The sequence below is a fragment of the Pan troglodytes genome, chromosome 18 (genome assembly GCF_028858775.2).
Source record: "Pan troglodytes isolate AG18354 chromosome 18, NHGRI_mPanTro3-v2.0_pri, whole genome shotgun sequence".
Lineage (NCBI taxonomy): Eukaryota > Metazoa > Chordata > Mammalia > Primates > Hominidae > Pan > Pan troglodytes.
The window spans coordinates 77,330,017-77,351,904 of record NC_072416.2 but is presented as its reverse complement, the minus strand read 5'-3'; the positions used below and the strand labels follow the sequence as shown (position 1 = coordinate 77,351,904).

At 43.5% G+C, this 21,888-nt stretch overlaps 1 protein-coding gene across 2 annotated transcripts in view; it reads right to left on the bottom strand.

Annotated features, from left to right (window-relative positions):
- Nucleotides 1-406: 406 nt before the first annotated feature.
- Nucleotides 407-21,888, bottom strand: part of WWOX (WW domain containing oxidoreductase) — a 1,110,761-nt gene continuing 1,089,279 nt past the window's right edge. For both annotated transcript variants that reach the window (XM_009431284.4, XM_001144696.7), the window contains one exon: nucleotides 407-1,487. In XM_009431284.4, coding sequence (XP_009429559.4) covers nucleotides 1,299-1,487 — 189 coding nt within the window. In that variant the 3' untranslated portion in view covers nucleotides 407-1,298. The remainder of the gene's footprint in view (nucleotides 1,488-21,888) is intronic.

Here is a 21,888-nt window from a genome sequence, read left to right as displayed (position 1 = left end):
CGCAGATAAGAGCTTTGTGCACAGCTCCCATTCTCAAACATAGAGATACCCGCTAATCACTAAGTACTTGCTAATTGCAGGGGAGCAGACCATTGAGGACTAAAATAACTCACTGTAAGTAATAACAAAACATCTTAAGGTGAAATGAAACAATAGTCATTTTTCTTTTTTCTTTTCTTTAACAGAAAATATGCTGGCATGCTAATCGCATGAGACAACTTGGCCCACGGACAGCCACAAAGCACAAAAACAAAACACAACACAAACTCAGAGAAGAAACAAGAATCGTGTTTTCCTGGCGTCTATGAGAAGCGCTTTATTAGAAGCGCTTTATTTTTCCTCTAGATGTCTTTTCTAAAAACAAACTGAAACAAACATTTAAAGAAACAATACAAACTTCAGGTGATGATATTCAAGCATGTTCTTTTATTAAGCATAGGATGAGAGGCACAGCAGGAGGTTTAAGCAGAACGTGAAAGCAAGAGAACTGAGACGGTGACTGACTGACAGACAAAGGGATTAACTAACTTTTTATTCTCTGCCCCCCCCAAATATCCTGTGTATTCTTTCTTAAGTATACACGCTTCCCTTCCTGCCTTTCAAGTTATCTAAGGAATGATTTGAAAAATTTGTTATAATCTCTAAAGAAAAGAATTTTTTGTATAGCATTAGCAAAGGAGTCTATGACAAGTACTTTGCCACCTGGTAGTTCCGCGTATTCTACTCCGTCTGGGTGTCACTGTCATCCTCACTGGCTGGGACAAGGTTCTGAGATTTGTCTCCCCAGCAGTTGCCAAGCTGGCTCAGGCTTGGTCAGGATGAATGAAACAATTATCTCCTGGATCAATGCAGCAAGGAGCAGTGAACACTTGCTTTTTCTTCCCTAAGTAGGAGAAAGCCAGCCCCCGGCTGCAGTGGTGGCCGTGGTGGTAGCTGGATGGGACGAGGGGACCTCAGGCTATTCTATAACAGTAAAAGAAAGACAATTGCTGGTGCTTCTCCAGGGAGATACGGAACCTACACACCAACCAGGTTTTTACTTTCAAACAGGCCACCACCAGAAAGCAAAGAGACCTATGCCTAGCCCAGCCCCAGAAAAGTGATACTTTACCCCAGGAATTCCCTGCTTCCCATTGGTACTTAAGATTTTTCACTCTGTTGTGACTGCTCTTATTTCCTTAACTCTTGCGGATCTACGTTGGAGGGACATTTGGAAGGGGCCCAGCCCTGGCACTTGCGTGAGGGGACACACACATGGCGGCGGGTGTGTGTGTGTGCCCATCCACTCTGAGCTCCACTTAGCCGGACTGGCTGCCAAGCCGTTCTTGGATCAGCCTCTCACTGAGCACCCACAGGGTCCGGGCCGTCTCTTCGCTCTGAGCTTCTGGTGAGGGCATGCAGCGGCAGCAGTTGTTGAAATACATCCCTCCCAGACCCTCCAGTTCTGGGGCAGCAGCACAGTACACGGTGGTGGCAGCTCCCTGTTGCTGGAAATCCAAGAACAAAGACAAAAAAAAAAATTTAAGAAAAGGAGTGATGAGATGACGTCATTTCGACTGCCTGGGCATTAGCAGGCCTCCCCCACCTGGTTCAGTTTCAGCTGGATCTTGGCATAGCAAAGGGTACTGGGCTGAAAGCACATGACTGTAAAAAGTATAATGTGACTATCCTGGAAAAACGAGTTCATAAACTCCGCTTGTAAAGCTGGTGTGACTTTTGACACCTCATATAGGAACAGGCTTGGAAAATAAATACACATATCAATACATCGTGGCAGGCGCCTCTTCCACACAGAGAAAAAGATGGTATCCTTCTGAACGTGCAAGAACAAATTCATCCAACCCCTGGACTTCTCCATGTATAATGTAATTCGATACCAAATCGTTTGTAGAACCTTCTGTCTGACAAACCAACCACTCTTAATTATGGTCCATCAGGTAGAAAACCCAAGTGGGGCTGCTGCCAGATCATCCCTTTATGCTTTGCCCACGGTGCTGCTAGGGGAAGGGTTGGCAATGTTGTGTTAAAACATTTAATGCACACACAGACACACTCCTCACCATACATTCATACCTAGCACAAACACATAACACATTAATTCATCCAGATCCCATGAAAACCTTTTTCTAAATGTCATATTTGACCCAGATTTACAATGGGACCACGGATAAGGGGGTACATTTCCTCCCAGCCCACTTCAAAATGTAAGTTGCAAAGAGTGCAACTGATCACTTTCATTCACCTTTTGAGTAACAGTTGGGGCTGTGGCTAGGGACGTGTGCACTGATGAGGCATCATATCATCCAAACTGACAGAATACTGTCAGGGATGCTGTAAAGAGGGCAAGAAATCACTTTGCTTTGCAAGCCATAATTAAAAATAATAGGCTGCTGTTCAGAGGGAGACATGGTCGGCACGTCTCTAATTTAAAACCAATACAGTTTATCTGGCATCTTACGATTATTTATGTGTTTCAGAGCCCTAGCTGCATCCACTAATTTTCAGCTGATGATAGGGAGAGGGGTTGCAAGAGAGGACCGGAAAAGGTAACTGAAGATAAGCTCGCCCCCACAAGAAAAACAGTAAGGAACTTTGATTTTGGGGGAAATGGCTTTCCAACCTGACCCAAAGCTTATTTTTCTGCCCCTGCAGGGTTTACATTGTGACCATGCAGGGTGCTTACTGGAGGAGTTTCCCTCAAATGGTCTGGTTTGCAATCACTATGCTGCATTCTAGGATCCCTGGGAGAGTCAGGTCCATTCTGAGAACTAGGGTCCCAAGGAAGGTGTTACGATGTGAAGAATGTGCCATAAGGCAGACTTGGGTTTGTTGTTGTCATTGTTGTTTGGTTTTAGCTTCTTCAGTGTCAGGTTATCTAGTAACATTGGAGTTGGTCTGAAAACTGAATGGTCAAATGCAGTCAAGTGATATGACTCTGGGCCGGGTGTGGACCGTGAGTGAGACAGAGACTTGGGTTTTGATAAGAACTGGCTGCTTGATGATACTGGGCAAGTCCCACTGGTCCTGAATTTGAATAACTGACATGACTTGAACTTAATAGTAACTGGTTTGTTACCTCCCCAATCTCCCTCCATTATTATGCCCACTCCAAATAGCCAGATATTATCCTGGATTCAGCTGTTTCTTTTCCCATTGATTTGTGTGGCTCAAGTCTAATGGAAATGAGTTCATGTCATCCAAATTTCCTTTCACTGAATTATTATTCCTAATAACCCTGAGCTTAGCACCTGGCACATTTATCTAAACAACCTCAAGTGGTTTATCTGGCTCTTCTGCATCCCATGTGGGGAAAAGGGAAGCAGAAGTGCCTCTAAAGACAAATTGGAGAATTGAGATGCTCATCCAGCTAACTCAAGCCAAGTATTATTTTGGCCTGGAATCTTAGAGTTCTGGTGGAGATGGTGTTTTGTATCAACTTCCAGATATCTGTCATAGATTTTCATTTTACCTTGCAGCTGCCAAAACGACCAGAATGGCCAAGTGACTTGCCATTAACTCCCGAGTGGTGGGAGAATCCAGCTCACTCATTTCAAGTCCAGCCTCCCGCCCTCTATGCCACAATGGTTATACTATTCAGCATTCAAACGTCATGACAGACTGGCCTTTCACTGTTCTGCCAAGCGTGAGGAAAGACCAAAGCAGTCCATTTGGGAAAGCAAAAAGCAGAATTCTTCCTAACCTGATAAAATATTTTGCCACTATGACCTACTGTAATGATACCATGTTGCACTCTTGCATTACTGGAATGGTATTTTTGCTAAGAAATTCTGCAGTCCCATTGATTCAGAATGCCATTGATGCAGGAGCTGGGGACCTACCTTTTCCTTCCACGGAATCTGAAGGCAATTACAACTGGCTTCATTTCATGCCAACCTACATTTGGCTACAATGCTGAGACCATACCTTTTTGAAAAGCCTAACTAACTTTTTATCAGGAGATGGCTTTGATTCCTTTGCCACTAGGCTTGGGGTGATTTACCATCTAAATTCCATCACAAGTGGCTCTGGCTTTGTAGAACACAGTACACAGGAGGGGCACCCGAAAGCAAAGACGACCTTCTCTACTCCAAAAATCAATCGTCCACCTTTGGCAAATTCTCTTTCTCAGATTCATGCTTGGTGCTCATGGGTACTCACTCTACTTTCCTCCCTTGCTGGACAATTAAGCAGTAACAATATCTTGTTGGTCCCACGCGCACTACCCCTTTGGTCTCTTGGAGAATTCTCTTTTCAGCCGTACCAACCAATGGCAACCTCTGAGTGATATCTTAATATGATCAGATGTGACGACAGTTCAGTAACAGGTTCTCATTTTTGGCTCATGAGCTTTTCGGCCTGCATATCATCAGAATGAGACTGAGCCACATTAGTGAAATCTCAATAGTAAACAAGCCGGTACTGCCAATAAAAGAGAAAGCATTCTTAAACTGATTAAAAAAAAAAAAAATTTAAAGAGCACTTTAATCACCATCAGATGACTTTCATTCATACCACTTTTTGGGGCATCAGTTCATAATGCAGAAAAGATGAAAGAGCCATCTAAAGGAAATAATGTTAACAACTCCGTTATAAAATATCTGAAGCAATACCTTGCCAGTTGTCATCAATGCTTACTGATCCATTGTGATAAATAATAATACCTTGACATACAAACACTGGCTGGAGCTATGGGTTCCCCTAAACGATTTTTTTTTTTTTGAGAATCATTTATCAGAAGCCTGTAGGTTGTATATGGTTGCTAATCATGGGAAATGGGGGAGGTGTTTATCCCACAGCAATGGCAATGAGTGAGTTAGGGTGTTGACGACACAGGACTGAGAATTTCTGGGAAACCCAGTAGAATCTTTAATCATGCCCGAATGCCATTTCCAATCTAGTCAAACATTTGTGAGCTGCCAGAGGAGAACTAACTGTGCAATCAATCTTGAGAGTGTATGTAAAATTACCCAGGACTCTTGTTTGGGATTAAGTTAAGAGTATCTTGGTAATAAGGATTCATCATTCTCTTTCAAAAATCATCTGTCAGATTTGCAGCACGATCTTCAACTACAGAAAGGTGGGATTTAGAAAGCAGTTGCTGTTTATTTATAGTTGAGGCCCTCAGATCTAAATTATCCACCCTTCCAAAACTCGGTGTTGGGATGAAAATGTTAAGTAGCTGCTTTTCATCAACATTCATTTGATAACTGCTAGCCATCAATTTAGAGTTGTCAGCACAGAATACAAATGAATATTGACTCCTTTAAAGGAAAGGGTACAGAGGTTTCTGATAAACAATATATGGTAAAGAAAAAAAAAGCACCCACATATTGATATTTGTAATGCATTGGTTAGTACTCTAATATAATACTCACAGGGACACATGTTACACCGTGTTTTGCTTTCAGGTTTTTCTATTTTAAAATGCATGCTCATTTAAAAGAAAGGAGATTCCTGTCTTAAAGTAGACTTAACTATGAGATATATAAAAAATAGACACAATATCATGGTATATCTATATATTCAATGATTGTGAAAGAGTAGATGTTCTAAGATTGCTTTCTTACAGGGACATTGCACAGCAAATGCTGAATTAATCCACTTATGCAAAAAGTAGAGTTATGAAAGGAACGCACCCTGGAAGTTAGATTAGGCTTGGAACACCAAGAGCAGGGAAGGAGAACAGCCTTTTTGAAGACGGCAGTGTTCCCATGACTAAAGTCCCAGGACAAAGTGGTGATCTGAAGTGAGCAGGTTTGGCTAAAAGGAAAGACACATACCTCTTCAAACCCTGCCTACTTCCATTGTTACTCATCTGGTGTCTGTTGGACAAAGCAAATACTTCTCAAATGCAAAGCCAGCCACCTTATCCACTGACTCTGTGAATACACCACTAGGAACAGAATCATTTATCAGAGAGCTACATTTATCAGAGAGCGGCTGCAGTGGAGATGAGGGGGTGAGCCCTCATGTCACGGGTGGAATAGATGGCCGTCTACACGCCCTGTCTTTCCCTGTCTCCCAGTAACACTCCCCCAGGAGAGGCTATAACCACTCTCCCAGAACAGTGCAGAGGTCATCTCCAGATACCTCGGTGCTTGGGATACAGCCATTCCTCACAAACAATTACAGCTTCAATCTCTCATTGGAAACACGAATGAAAGCAAACTGCTCCAAAAGGCCACTTGTTCCCTACTCACTATCCGAGAGCAATCTTTTAGGGGACACATTTGCCACAAATTGCATTTGTTCATAAAGTAACGCAGCCTATACAGGAATGAGGCTCATAGGCCTCCCTGGCTAGGTGACCACACCAGTAAGTCACCCTCTTCTTCCACCGTGATACTTCTATAATGAAATTATACAATTCAATTTGGAATAAGTGCTAACCAACGAACACACCAACTTCCACCAAAATGATGAGAAGCAGCAGACGAGAACAGAGATGTCTACTCCAAAGTCCTCAGCCCTGCAAACTGCCCGGCTTTTTCAGTGAGTTGTAGCCAACGAGGACTATTCAAGTGGCATCAATGACTAGCATTTATTGAGAGGTTACGATTTGCCAGGCTCTGCACGGAGAGCTTTGTAAGCATTGTTGCCTAACCCTCACACAGCTCTATGAGCCAGGGACAGTTAGTATTTCCATTTAGAGAGAAGCCTAACTGGTATCAGAGATCAAAAGCAACTCGTCCAAAGCCACACAGATAATCACGTAGAGTGAGTGACTTCAGACTCCGTGTCCGTTGGTACATGAAACCTGCTCCCCAAATATGTGACACAAATATTTGCACGTGGCCCATTTCCTCATCTATGTCTTCCACGGGGCTCCGGCTTCCTATGCCTCTCTGCCTGCTCTGCCGCCTTCTGAGCCAGGCCATGTCTGGCCATGAGGTGATGCCCTAACATGGCCTAAAATGAAATGTGGGGGCTGTCGTGTCTTCACCCGAGAAATGTTAAAAGGAGATTTTTTTTTCCATTGATTTACTCATGGAGCTAAATTGAAATGATACCCATTTGGATGAACAAAAATGAAGACCCAGCACCCCCTTTGATGATCCAACAGCAAGTGACCCTTACTAAAAAGGTCATCCGATTCAAAATGCCATCTCCAGGTGCCAGATTTGCAGAACTAAGGAACCTACTCTTTGATGATAGAATTTTTTCAAAGCACCGACATCCCAAACAAGTGAAATGGACACAACCCCCATCTTATCAGTTCCCACGCATGTAGGTGCGGGCTCTGACGTGTTTCATCAGGTTTGCAGAGAAAATACTGATCCATCCCTCTTACTCCCTCTCCTCCAATGATTCCGAACACAGTCATTCCTACAAATTCCTGACAACTGACTCCCACAAAGGCCTTCAGCAATCCAGCCTTAGACACATGCAAATACTTCCTGTAGGTATTGAAATGTAACTTTCTTCATAAACCTTTGGGAGTTTTGCTAACTCACAGGCTATTCTTAACCTTTATTATAGAAGAGGAATGCACTCAATTTCCCAAAAAGAAACAATGAAGATGATCAGGAAAGCAAATATTTGTTTTTAGGCTTTAGAAGTGTGAGAAAGTGTTCTGGAGAATCCATTTAGATCCCATGCCAACTCTTAGCCCTCCAGAAGAGAACATGCCCTCCCTAACAAATTAGACGTGGACAATGTGTTTGGATGTTGATCTTTTGCAACAAGGAAAAATATTTCTTTGCTAGAAACAGGTTCACAAGGGTAGAAAAACCTCAGGCTCCTTTTCAGTTGCCTCTCCCATGACAGGTGAAGAGTGTCATTCCCCAGGTGACACTGGGGACAGTGTCTATGACAGGGGCTTGATGGCCGTGGCTCAGAGAGACTAAAGTGCCAGTCCATCACCATAAATGCAACAGGTTCAAGCACAGACCACAACCACAAATTACAAGGGACACCTTGAGAGAAACGCATGCAGGGGGAAGAGTGCCATGCAGCTTTTAAATGACAGCCACGTGCTCACAGGCTTCTGTTCAGAGAGAACCTGTGAGCTGTCCTGGGGCCTTTCCTGTTTGCGGTGCAGGCATCCCAAATATGATGCCCCCAAATCCGAGTCTGGCTAGAGAGAAGTGTCATACAAAGGCCATGCCATTCTCCCTGACAAAAGACATGAGTTTCTTGCAAGATCACTAAGAAGTTTTAAGAGGTGGACTTGAAGAGAGGAGAATGAATTGGAAAGCCAGCAAGAATGTGGCTCTTACTCCTCCGTGAAATATTTGCAGGAACGAGCCTGGAGACCAGCAGTTTCAGGATGGAAAGCTGGAAAGAATTCTTTCCTAAAACTTAAGTTTTAGAGAAAAATAGGCAGCCAGTCCCAACCACCCAAAGGCATCCAAAGCCATGTTTGTTCTGGGAAGGCCAAGGCATGGGAGGATGTTAACTTGGGCTATCAGCAGGATTGAAGGGCAGGGTGACCTTGGTACGCTGGCAGGGCCTGTGTTTCCAAGTTGACAAACTGTTCTGAGCTTTTCCATGAAATGAGTGAAGCCCTTTTCATACCTCCTTCATGTTCCAGAATTCTTGCCATCAATGTTCCAAAGGATCTGTGATAGATTTATGTCTAGTCTTAAATGGGACGAGTTGTAACATTCAGAATTATTTTATCTTTCTGAGACCTGCTGTTATTGTGAGACCCTAGACATGCTTTGCTGGGGTTGGGGTGAGGGTACTCCTAACGAGGGAAGGAAAAAGAAACGGCTTCAAGGCAATCCATGTGGGTGATTACATGCACACTTGTTCCATCTTCCATTTGTGCCTGCCCAAAGTGTTCTAGAACTGACCGGACCTGAGAGGCTGTCTCATTAGAACTAAGAGAAGGTATTGTTGATGATGTCTTATATCCATGGAAGAATTCCCTGGGCATTCCCTCTGATGCTGCCTGGGATACCTACATTGCTCAAAGTACAGTTTCTTTATGAATAGGGATGAAACATCGCATTGGGGTATCTATTCTTCCATGGTTGGTTTGAAATGGCCAAGCAGAAGTGCCATAGAAATTTGCCAACAAAATAAGCATCTAACTGATAGTGTCATCCTTCTACATGGAACAAATGTGATGGCATGTCACTGAAATTTTCAAACTGGGCCACCTTGATGCCCGTGCTAAAGGACTGCTGGGTGTTTATAAGAGATAAAAGAAGATATTTAGTGTGTGTTTATTTGAAACATTTTACATTTTTACTCTACTTCTTTAACCTCTGTTATGGTTATAGCTAGCTCGTGTACTGCGTATAAATGTATGCATCTGTATTCGCCATGTACACCAAAATAAACCTTTGAAATTATTGCCAGGCAGAATTAATGAGCTCAGTTCTAACAGCGCAAAGAATATCTTCATAGTACAGGTAAAACAAACAGCTTCTCCCTTCCCTTCTTCTGCACAGAATGGCTCTACGAAGTCTGCCTGCAAAATTACGTCTTTTAGAAAACCAAGTAGCTGGCTGTTTTGTGAGCAGGCAGGATTTCAGGACAAACCACAAACAAGCTGTTTGTTTAGATTTTAAGGTTGACAGTTCATTTACACGTATGCCCCATAAGTATTCTATAACATAGTCCTGAAAAAGCACTGAAGAAAAAAAAAAAAAAAAACAAGGTCTCCGCTGGGGCCACATCATGGTAAGGAATTAACCCTTAACTCTGCCTTCCAGAAACAAATTAAGAGGATGTACTTTGCAATAGTTCAGATCTCACAGGTAGGCCCCCAATGTCCAGCCCCGCTATTTCAAATCGGGCATGTCTGCGTTAGGTGTGTGGATTTCCATAGAGAGCTCACTGGAACAGACCATTTCTCAGGTTCCAAGATGCTGGCCTTGTTAATATTTCACTTAGAACATACTGTGGAGAGTGTCTCATTTATATTACTTCCATAATTAATGGTGATAGCTTAGGCACTGTCTTTACACAGAGAGATCTCTTCACAGTGGTCGATGGGTAATGAGAAACAATAGATATTTCATTCACCAGCAGCGTGTTGCTAGTTAGTAGGAAATGATCGTGTGTGCTGTTGCTTTAATTGCCCGGGTAAATAATTCTGCCTCGGTGTTAGTGAGCATTTTAAAGCACTTGATGCAAATAGACTAGAAACAAACAAACAAAAATTAACATTGACTATGCAACACCTTAGCATAGAAAGTTACAAAGGTATGTCTTTTTTAAAGTTTGCATTCTATCATGCAAATATTATCTAAATATGCATGTGCTGACTACTCATCTACTGTATTTTAGGAAATACAATTAGGCTGCCTTTCTCTTCCCCTACGTAGACTGTAAATAACTGTAGATCTTTCTCTTGTTTCCCTATGTAAATATATGTAAATACTAACAAGCTATGCATGCTGCTATTCTAGGCAATTTCAGGTACTTTTATAATATGAAGGCATGTACTTGAACTCGTTTGTTAACAGAGGGGAAAAAACTCTCTCAAACTCTTTAAAGCTGAATAGAAATTAAAGATTTCTTCCTAGACTGTTGTGGCTTCTTTTGTTTGCCTTCTCTTGCCGGAATCGAGTGCCCCACTCCAGCTCTGACCTTCTCCCAGGAAAGACACACAGCACACACAGGCCCGGGAACAACAGTGGAACGACTTGGCTTGGGCTTTTTCATACTTTGGGTTTCCTAAAAAACATCTAGAATCACAAGGTAGGTTTCTTTGGATCTTTCTAGCAAAAGAATCTCGACGGAATGTAATTCCTATTTGTTGTTCCTTTACCGTGTGCCTTATATCCCAAAACACTACTGAGGGTCCCGTCATTCCCATCTCAACAATACGGAGACTGAGTCAGGTCAAGGCCAATGACAAAAGTGACAACACTACTAAATGCCACCCAAGCTCTCATTCTTTCCTGTATATAATAGCTCAGTAAACAAGTACTGCAAAGGGCCAGAGATTAAGTAATTTAGGCTCTGTGGCCCATATAATGTCTGGCACGATCACTCAACTCTGCTATGGTTGTGAAAGCGGCCATCGACAACGTCTACCCAAATGAACGTGTCTGTATTCCAATAAAACTTTATTTATAAAAAATAGGCAGTGGGCCAAATTTGGCCGGCAGGCCATAGTTTGTCAATCTCTGCTCTACACACGATTAAGACTGTTATTAAAGACTGGTAGCATTTCCCTTTTTAACTTGTGTGTTTGATGGACCATGGAAATGATTTGATCAAATGAAAATAATTCTTTTTCCTGCAAGTGTCATGAAATAAACAGGTGAACAAAAATGAAATCACCTGAGCTTATAAAACAGGCTCCCTTCCTCTGACAAATTACATTGTCAGGTTTCAATTTAGTTATCTTTTCGTTTTCATAAATAGGGATGGAAGAAAAAAGTCAGAAAGACAAAAGTGAAAAAAAAACAGGAAAAAAGTAACTGAGCAACATTCACTCTTCATTGAGAGGAAGGAGGCTATTACCTCAGGTATCCATGGAAACCAAGCAGCGCATAAACTTTTTAATGGTTGGAAAACAGCGTTTGCGTTTGAAGATGTTTTTCCCAAGTATGATGCTTCGGTGTAAATGCATTAATTGACAGTTTCCTTCGGGACCTTTTTATTGAAGTTTCCAAACTTAATTTGATGGCACAAGGGACTCTCTGGAGCCCTTGAAGAATGCTGCAAAGTTAGGTCTTTAGAAAACCGAGCCAGCTCAGGCATCGTGTACAAATCCAACTCTCTTGCAAAGCAAATGAAGAAATAGATCTTATTCCCTGTAAGTTTCCCATTTAAAAAAAAAGAAAAGAAAAGAAAAAGGAAACCCTCTCTATTCAGCTAGGGAAGGGAGAGGCCCTTTCTAACCTCTATCAAGTGAGAATCAATATCATCTCTTCAGTCCTGGAGGGAGCTGAGAAGCAGCAGGAGGAAGATAGATCCAGGTATTTTTGCAGATAGGTTGGCAATATGGGATGGTAGGAAAATCCCCTGTGCTGAAGCCAGAAGTCCTTACATTGGAATCCTGTCTTTGACACCTGTGACAAGCCACTGAGCCTCAGTCTCCTCATCTGGAAAGTCGACATAATAATATAACCTTCATGTGGTTCTTGGAAGGATGAGTGATAACATTTGGCCATTTCCTGGGCACACAACAAGTACTAGTTCAAAAGCAGCTATAACTCTGATTTTTACAAGTTTAAAGCAGCTATAACTCTGATTATCACAAGTTTAAAGAAGGAAGCATACACATCAAAGTATAGATGAAGCCTGCACCTCCATTTTTTGGGCCTGCCATATAGAGACTCACCTGTCACCTGGCCCCAGCACCTCTCCTTTAGCCAGATCACTGAGCCCAGGTACAGTATCAGCACAGAGGCACTTGCCAGTCCTTTCACCATTTCTAGATCTCCCTTCCAAATCATCCAGAGTTTTTCATGTCTTTGTCCAGGGAGTGTGAGGCTTAATAGCTGCTTAGGGAGGGTTAGTCTAATCGCAACTGTAATGGCCAAAAAAAAGAGACGACGACGGTGGTGATGACTGCTGGTTACTGAGAGTCTCTTAGGTGCCAACGACCTGTTATTACTTCTGATTCTCACAATATCCTCACTCCCCACCAGGCAGGTGTTATTGTAGTGGAGGGGAGACAGAGGCTAAAGAAGGTGAAGTAACTCACGGCCAAGCAACGGGGCAGTGCTGGAACTCAGATTCAAACTGAGTTCTGGGTTCAAAACCCATATTCTTGTTGACGTGTAATGTTCTAACTCCATACTCTATACCCTTTATACCACCCCAGAATCATGCATACACTTGAAAATCTGGCCTCAGATCTGAGAGGGGGATAACTTATTTCCTGCCTGGGCCATTTGATCCCTCTGGTGGCCAAGGCCCTCTCCACAGACCAGCAGGGACCTTTCTCCTCCTTTCTGAGCTCCATTTCTAGTGCCTAAATCCCTGGCTTCCCACCAGGCCTCTGGAGGATGTCATGTGATTTTGAACAGTACAGGCCAGAAGGGGTCTATGGTGCCTCCCCTGCAGTGTTCTCTTCTGTAAATTGCTCTTCATGCAAAGGAGGTCCTGAAGGCTGGCAAGGCTCAGGTTAGGAGCTTGGCATTTGTGGATCATCTGGCAGCAACCACCGGGGCAGTCTCACAACAAGTCAGTTGCAACTGGAACTCTCTGCCCCCACAGTTAAGAGAAATGATGAACTCATGACAATGGGGTACACCAAGGAACATCTTATTCTTCTCCCTGCCGCTGCCCTCTGGCTGCCACACCTGTTAGGATTCATCCTCTTAGACATGCCTGGCAAAGGGAAGGCACACAAATGCACATTGCTACTCAGGGAGGTGTCAGCGAGGAACACAAGCCAGTTGTGTAGCTGGCCTTCGAACTGTCAAGGGGTTGAAAATCTGTCCTCTACCAGTACACCCTCTGGATCCCTAATCAAATGACTTTACAAGGCAGTCCTCTTCATGTATGAATCCCATACAGGGGCCAGGAAACCTTCTGTGACATGTTCTAGGTGGCAAGGTGGAGAATTTTAGCTGAACTCTTGCAAGAGCCCTATGAAGTTACTACAGTCTCATTGTATTAATAGGAAAACTGAGGCTCAAGTCAGTAAATGACTTCATAACATAATTCTCAATGATGCAGTTTTGATTTTGTGCCACCTGGCAGCCTCCTGCTAAGAGATTCGTGTGTCTTTGACGCTTTCTGTGAGGGTCCACCCTACGCATGATAGATCCTTTAGGGGGAATTCTGCACACATTATCCCCAGTTAAAGACAGGAGAGGCCTGGCACCATGGCTCACACCTGTGATCTCAACACTTTGGGAGGCCAAGGCAGGTGGATCACTTGAGGTCAGGAGTTCGAGACCAGCCTGGCCAACATGGTGAAACCTCATCTCTACTAAAAATACAAAAATTAGCCAGGCGTGGTGGCACACTCCTGTAGTCCCACTTACTTGGGAGGCTGAGGCGGCAGGATCGCTTGAAGCCAGGAGGCGGAGGTTGCAGTGAGCCAAGATTGCACCACTGCACTCCAGCTTGGGTGACAGAATGAGACTCCATCTTGAAAAATAAAATAAAATAAAAACACAGGGGACTGAAGCCCAAAGAGGCAAAGTTTTTTGTCTAGGTCAAAGAGCAAGTGACAGAGTTAGGAGCTGAACCAAATCACATGGCTCTACACACCCTGTCTCAACAACTGCACTATGATAAATAGGAACATGTCCACAGCACAAGTGAAGCAGGAACATAGCACACCTTCAGGTCAGGATTTTGAGCCATCATCATAGTGACCTTTCAACAACAAAGACTAACAAACATTTTGTGAGGGTTCCTGGTTCACATTAAGTGTTTGATGGGTACTATTTACAATATTTATAATAATATGATATTTCCACCTAACCAATGTGGAATCAAAAGTCCAGAAAAGTTAAGCAACCTGCCCCAGGTCACACAGCTACTAAGTAGGGCTGGGGAAATTTGGACTTGTGTCATCTGTGCCCTTGACCCCACTGCTACTAAGCATCCTGAGCCACAGAAATCAGACCCTCACAATGCATTTGTCAATTACCCAGTAGTAAGATTAATGTCTCTAGTTAGGTTGCTCCACCAAGGGGCACCTTAGACTCTTGGGTGTGATGTTAAAACTGCAGTGGAGGCCAGGACTTTAATTGCCCATGGGAAAATAATAACTCAAACCAGTGAACAGAGGATGCAGCCATACCCATGAAGGAGCAAAAAAAGCGGGAGGATTTATTTTCTTTACTTGTTTTTAATCTTACTGTCTTCTTTTCTTTACTTTTCTCTTTTTTTTTTTTTTTTTTTTTTTCCCTTTTTTTGAGACAGTCTCTCTCTCACCCAGGCTGGAGTACAGTGGCGCAATCTCGGCTGACGTCAACCTCCGCCTCCCAGGTTCAAGCGATTCTCCTGCCTCAGCCTCCCAAGTAGCTGGGATTACAGGCACATGCCACCATGCCCAGCTAATTTTTGTGGTTTTTTTTTTTTAGTAGAGACGGGGTTTCACCAGGTTGGCCAGGCTGGTCTCCAACTCCTGTCCTCAGGTGATCCACCTGTCTTGGCCTCCCCAAGTGCTGGGATTATAGGCATGAGCCACCATGCCCAGCCCATTTTCTAAAGCTGCTCTTGTTCCTCAGATTTTGGTAGATGACCAATTGATTTAAACTGTTGTACACATAAGGGCAGATTTATAACTGCCCCAGATTTTAGTTCTCCTTAACCCCTATGCTTTCCTAGAGGCTGGGAAGCATAACTTCCTGCTGATTGGAAAGTGAGAGCCTTATATCGGGACACAAGATCCCTGGAGTCCTGATATAAGGACTTCCCATCATCATGGTGGGATGAAACTGCCTCCCATCGTCATGGTGGGATGAACCTTGCCCTTTGTCCTGGGTGTTTGTGTTTTCACCACAATCCGTAGCAAACATTGGGAACAAATAAATAAATTACCAAGCAATATGTTTTTCATGTCATTACAGAACTACCTTTCTAAAGCGATCAAAAAAGCCCAGATTATCACCACAACCACCTGTTTGTGGCAGTGAGGAATCTAATGAAATGGTCTGATAATTAAATTTACTTTCCCATGAATTGCTTTGCTTAAAGGACACGTCTATAAAAAGCAGGGTTGGTGACAGTGGTATATCAGTAAGTGTTCAAGAACTCGCTCACTGGAGGGGGGCAGTGCAGGGGGTGGGTTTGATTCACAGTGTCTGCCACTTCCCATGGTATAAATACTCTCACCACAAGCAATTTCAACTGAATGCAGAGTTGGGAGGAAATGTACACACTCAGCTCTTGGAAGCTGCTATGATCCAGTTCTAGCAGTCCCTTGGTGATGACCTGTGGAATACAGCTGTAAGAATTTTTGAGGAAGATCATGAGCTATGATAAAACAGATCAGGACCTCAAGGTCATAAAGCCATTGGGATGTGGTAGGCACTGTGGAAATGTATAAACCCAAACCAGCTTAGGGTACCTGAAGGACAGAATGGTACAGACTTGTGAATTTTAAGCATGTTTCAACTTGGTCCCTATAACCTAAAAGTTGACTCCACTCAGGTAGCTCCCCTGGCCCAAGGTAACTATACTTCCTACTGGGTCAATATGAGCCCTAAATATCATTCTAGAAACGTTGCAACATTGCCTCAGTTAATACTGCAGCACCTCTGCAGGTAGATAATAACCCCATTTCAGAGATGAGGAGACTGAAGTTCAAGGAATTGAAAGATGCTCAGGGTTACACCGAACTCCCGAAATGCATTGCCAGGATTCAGATCCAGATCTGCCAGACCTTAGACTTCATTATTTCCCTAGCTCTCCAGGGAATTGTGCTCCCTTTGAGCTCTGTATCCTTGAAAATAGGACATTTCTACAACAAGTGAAATCTACATGTTATAACAAATAATTTGGCTCCCCCTAAAAAAAAAGTCTCTCATTGGGGGAGACAGGATCTGAATCCCTGGGGGTCTGGAGGTAGTGTAGAGGATGAGAACTGGAGGGTGTGGGAAGAAGGAATGGAGACTGGGTATGTGGAGTATCAGGAGAAGAGAGGCTAGGGCTGCTTATGGGATTGGAAATCTTGAGATTTAAATTATTTCTCAGGCATTAATGGAAGTTGGGTCCGAATAGACTCAGCATTTTCTCCTTTTGCCCAACATCACAAACCTAAGTGAGCAGAGATAACCCTGGGGCCTCTAGGAGCTTCCAGCACACAGAGCATATGTTCCTAAGCTGAAGGTCCCTCGGTTCAAACTGGTATAAACCCAAACCAGCTTGGGGTATCTGGAGGACAGAATGATACAGACTTGTGAATTTTAAGCATTTTTCAACTTGGTCTCTCATTGTGAAATCTGCACGTTATGACAAATAATTTGTAAATGTGTAATACACAATGTATGTTGTATACATGTAATATACAATGTACATGTATAATTTCCGAGTCTCTCACCTTGGTCTCTCACTGTTCACCAACAGGTGAAGAACAGAGAAGAGGATGATTTTTGCTCACACTGCACTTCTGTAACTTTATCAGAGGTGCCAAACCTCGAAGCTACTTTTGGTTTTGGTACTTCCTCAAATGAACATGCAAACAGGTTCCTACTGATTAAATTGCATGAGAAGCGTCAGTACTGGAAATTAGTAGTATTATTGTCCCCACTAACAGAAGAATATTTTAAACAAAGGCATCTTTACCACCTGAGATAACCAAATTTTTCCCACGTGAGAGGAATAGCATCTCCAAATAAGAAAAACAGTGACGCAGGAAATGAAAAACTGAAATATTCTTTCCCCTTTCAACTGTAATTCCTGACACATTTGCATCTAGAATGTCAAACTCACCCAGTCACTGATCTTGTGCTAGGATTCTATGTACCACTACCTGGAGTGTTTCCCCAAAACACACTTCTTGAATCTGACTTAACCATTATCATTGCCATTCCTTCACAAGGAGCTAGCTCCCGGTCTAGACAAGCTGGCTTACCTTTGTAGCTTTACCTTCTCCCTTTCCCCCATCCCTGCACCTCACTTACATGAATATACCCTGAAGTTAGAGAGGCATGGCTTCAGAGCAAGCCCAAGAAACTGTAGTGGATACTGTAGCGTGCTGCTGAGATCCCCCATTCTGGGCCAGGAAGCACTCATCTCCTCAGATGCTAGGCTGTCCTATGAGTCCCTCCTCAGGAACTGCCCACAGCCAAAGCGAGCTCCCTACCAAAGCAACACGCACTCCAGGAGGGAGCCCACATCAATGACTTCCTGACCTCCTTGCATCTCTGAAGAATAATCCAGCTTCAGAGTTTCCTTGGGAATGACTGGAGCATTCGCATCTCCCACAGCACAGCTCAATCCTCCCTCCACCCCATCCTGCTTGCTACGTTCCCCTACAGGTGTGGATCCTAGAACACTCCCCAGTAATCTTCCTACATGCCAATCTCAGTTGCAGAATCTACTTCCTGGGGTACCCAACCTACGACAAACAATAGCTGGGGGACTTAGAGAAATATACATAACCAGTCTGAGCCTCTGTTTTCTCCTCTGTAAATCTGAGATACGGGTATGCTCACACTTTAGCCATCCGGAATGACCAAATCACACCATATGCATAATGTTCTCATATGGAACAGGCATATAATCCATACTCAGCAGAAGACAGCAGTGGCGGTAGTAGTAGAATTGACAGCATTAGCAGTAGCATCTACTCATCTCATTTTGCCTGCGTGGTTCTTTCTCATCCTTTAGTTTGGGGAGTATGGCATGGGGGAAAAAAGCACAGACTCTGGGAGCATCTGCTTAGACATGGTAGATTCAATTAGGCATTTTTGTATGCACTCTCTCCAGAAACTCTATTGAATGTATAATACGGGGAAAAATTATTTAACTCAGTGATCAAGAAACATCAACAAAAATTTTGGACGATGGAAAGCAGATGGAGAAAGTAGCACCTCCTGACTCAGCAGAGCGGGGGCTGTAGAACAGAAAGGCAGTGAGAAATGAGCCAGTTCACACAAGGGGAGCCTGGGAACTGAACGGGGGTGGAGAAGGATGGAAGTGGGAAAAGGTAAGGTGAGGCCCCACGCTGCTGCCTGTAATGTCGGAGCCGAGATCTCATACGGGCCAGGAAACTTGTTAAACAACTTGTGTCCTTACAAAGTTCAGCCGTCACTTCCTCTGTGAGTTCATAACCAGAACCTTTCTTCATCTTCACAGTCCATCTATATTTCATAGTTGGGTGTGTGCTGTTAGACTGTGATCTCACTGAGAGGGGTTCCAGGTATCCAACCCAAAGCTTGGCACACGGTAGGTGCTTAGAGAATATTTCTCTAAAAGGATGAATGAATGAATGCTCAAATTTCCTTTGAAGGCCAAAGGAAAAATATATCAATCCAACTCAGTTGATGGATAAACAAAATGACCAGTCAAATTATTTCCTTTCCAAATCGTTTTTGGTGTGGTTTTGACATAGCTGTTCTCTACAAGTAACAACTCACATTAGAGCTACACTTACATAATATTCATTACGTACCACACGCTGCTCTAAACTTTCTTTGCACACATATACACACACAGACACACACACACAGAATCTTCATAACAACCACGTTAGCTAGATTTACTATGATTTTCCCCAGTTTACAGAAAACTGAGACAAAGAGAGGTCCAGCAACATGTGCAAATCTACACAATTACTAAGTGGCAGAGCTGGGATCCAAACTCACGTCCTGTGACTCCAAAGACCATGTTGTACAGAAGGCAAGGAGCTAGTTGCTTCTGTAGGTTACTGGGGCCTTCTCTTGTCCCTGAACATGTTAAACCATAATCTTGTCTGTCTACTGATTCAGCTTCTCCCCAGCTGCCACCCCCTTTGTGAGGAGCTGGGCTTTGCAATCTTCAGGTATCCAAAATTGTTTTTGCCCAAGTGGGGACTTTCCTCTCCTTCCTCCAAACCAGTGGGATCTCACCTGGGGTCTTTGCTGGCTAGGTGACCGGCAGTAAGGAAAGATGTGCGAGGGTCAATTTGCAATATTTTTAAAAGATGAATGAAACGCTTACTTTATCCACAGAGACCACGCAGATGGATGACTGGACTAGGTCTCATCTGCTGGGTGAGCAGCACTTTCATACTCTGAGGTCTCCCTGAAGAAGGGAGCAGAAGGCATCTCTGTGACGCAAGACCCAGCAGTACTGCCCGGTGGCAAAGCTCTTTTTCCTCCAGCCGCTTTTTGATTCAAGTTTCAGTGAGGCATAAAGAATAAAAGCAGTTTGGGGAGATGCCCTACATCGACTGAAGTCTCCTCTGTTCCAGGCTTAGTGCTGAGATCTTCTGTGCAGACAACAAAGAGTTCTTCCAGTGAGCCTCAGAGGTGCTTACTATTATGGTCATTTTACAGGGCCCCCAAGGGTAAGAAACTTGTATGCAGAGGGAATCAAATTTGGAGATGAACTTTGGTCTATCTGATTCCATAACCTGTGCTTTCTGTTCTGTACTGGGAGATTCCAGCAGAAAGCACCCACAAGAGAATGAAGTCTAATGGAATGGAAAGTGCTGGCCTTGCCCCTGGGATCACAGAGGTCAAAGATCGTAGAGAATTGGCAACTCTTTGGCAGTTCACAGCCATGGACACAAACTTCTGTCTCCTGTTGGTGAGCCAAAGAGAAGTAGCAGAAAGGAATGTGAGACAAGGAGTAAAATGAGGCCCTTCCTTCATTCACCTTTTCTTCAACCGCTGTACCAGTGACAGCAGGTCCTTAACCTCAGTCCTGCGGCCCTGTGAGGAAATTAGAGCTCAGAGAGGCTAAGTGACTTTCCCAAGGATGCACAGCTGGTGAATGACAGAGTTGCGATTCAAATGTGAAAAGGGATGTGTGGGCTCTGAAGTTCACGTTCCTCTCACTCTACTGCCTCTTTTGTGCTGAGAATAAGCAAAGGGGCTGGACTCCACAAAGGAAATAAAAAGTGAGAGGCAAAAGAAATAAAGCAAAAATGAGGGAAAGGCTCCACTTGTAAGCATAGGGCCACACAAATCAGCTTTAGGGGTGCTTCTGAATACCTAGGCACCTTAAGAGAAATCGCTCCATGCTAAACCTTTCCTTGACCAATAGAGACCTTACCAGGTACAACCTCACATCTTTTTCAGTTGTTAAATTATTTCTTGCACTAACGAGATGAGGCTAAAATGTGCAGCAGGCAATAAGCTCCTTGAAAATGAGATTTTATTCACACACATCTCCCCAGTATTTGGCACTGGGCCTGGTATACAGGGGTGATGAGTTGCCATGTGATGAGTGAATGAATGAATGGATGGGTGGATGAATGAATGAATGAATGAATGAATGAATCACTGCGAAAATAACAGCTGTTTGGGGCACTTTCTGCCCCATTTCACGCCAAAGGGAGGCGTATTGTGGAAATGACTCACGGTGCTTACCCAGACTTTAAAAATACACACATTCCCTATTAGAGCTGGCAGGAGCAATTTTGGTCCTGAGAGCAGAGCTCCCTGCCCACCTAATATTACACGAGGTGTTAACTACATTATCTGGAAATACCCTATGACTAATTCCCCATCCCTTATCTTGAGGAGAAGAAAATTGTCTCTAACGCGAATGCCCCAGATTCCTGGTCAGTTTATGTAAGGCGTTTCAAGTGATTGCGGTATTTTAAGCCATTTTTAGCTTAAATCACCTGATGTGTGGTGAGCCCAGAAGACCTGATCTCTTGCTCCCTTAAACTCCCTGTTTTTCCACTAATTTTGTTTAAACTACTTATGCGCATAAGTAATTCTCCATTGAAGAATGGGCTTAGAAGTGTGTATCCCCTAGACATTATGATTTTTTTAAATAGACATTTATTCAGTGGATTTTCCAGTCACATCTCCCTGAGCTTGAGGCTCCACTACTTTTGGGTGAGCACACATTTGCCAGGTTGGGGTGGGTGGTATTTATTCTTTATCATGGCCTATTTGGTGCTTCTCTAGTTTGAAAACATTTCACTGCAGTCCAACTAGGATTTGATAGAAACCTTCTCCAAATTATGTCTCAAATGATCATCAGTGATTGAGAAAAACGTGAGCTCCCACAGGACCTTCGACCAGCTAGAAGCAAAAACTTGGCTTTTATAAAGTAGCAGGAGAGGACAGCCCATTCTTTGTGCAGTTGTAGCTACTTTGAAATAAGCAAAATGTATGGAAATGCAAAGATAAAGGTGTTAGACTTAATAGAATCCATGTCCTGATGTCCACTTACTATCTCGGTGGCCTTTCTCTCCCATAAAGAGAAGTCATGGGCTGGGCGCGGTGGCTCACGCCTGTGATCCCAGCACTTTGGGAGGCAGAGGCGGGCAGATTGCCTGAGCTCAGGAGTTCGAGACCAGCCTGGGCAACACGGTGAAACCCTGTCTCTGCTAAAATACAAAAAAAA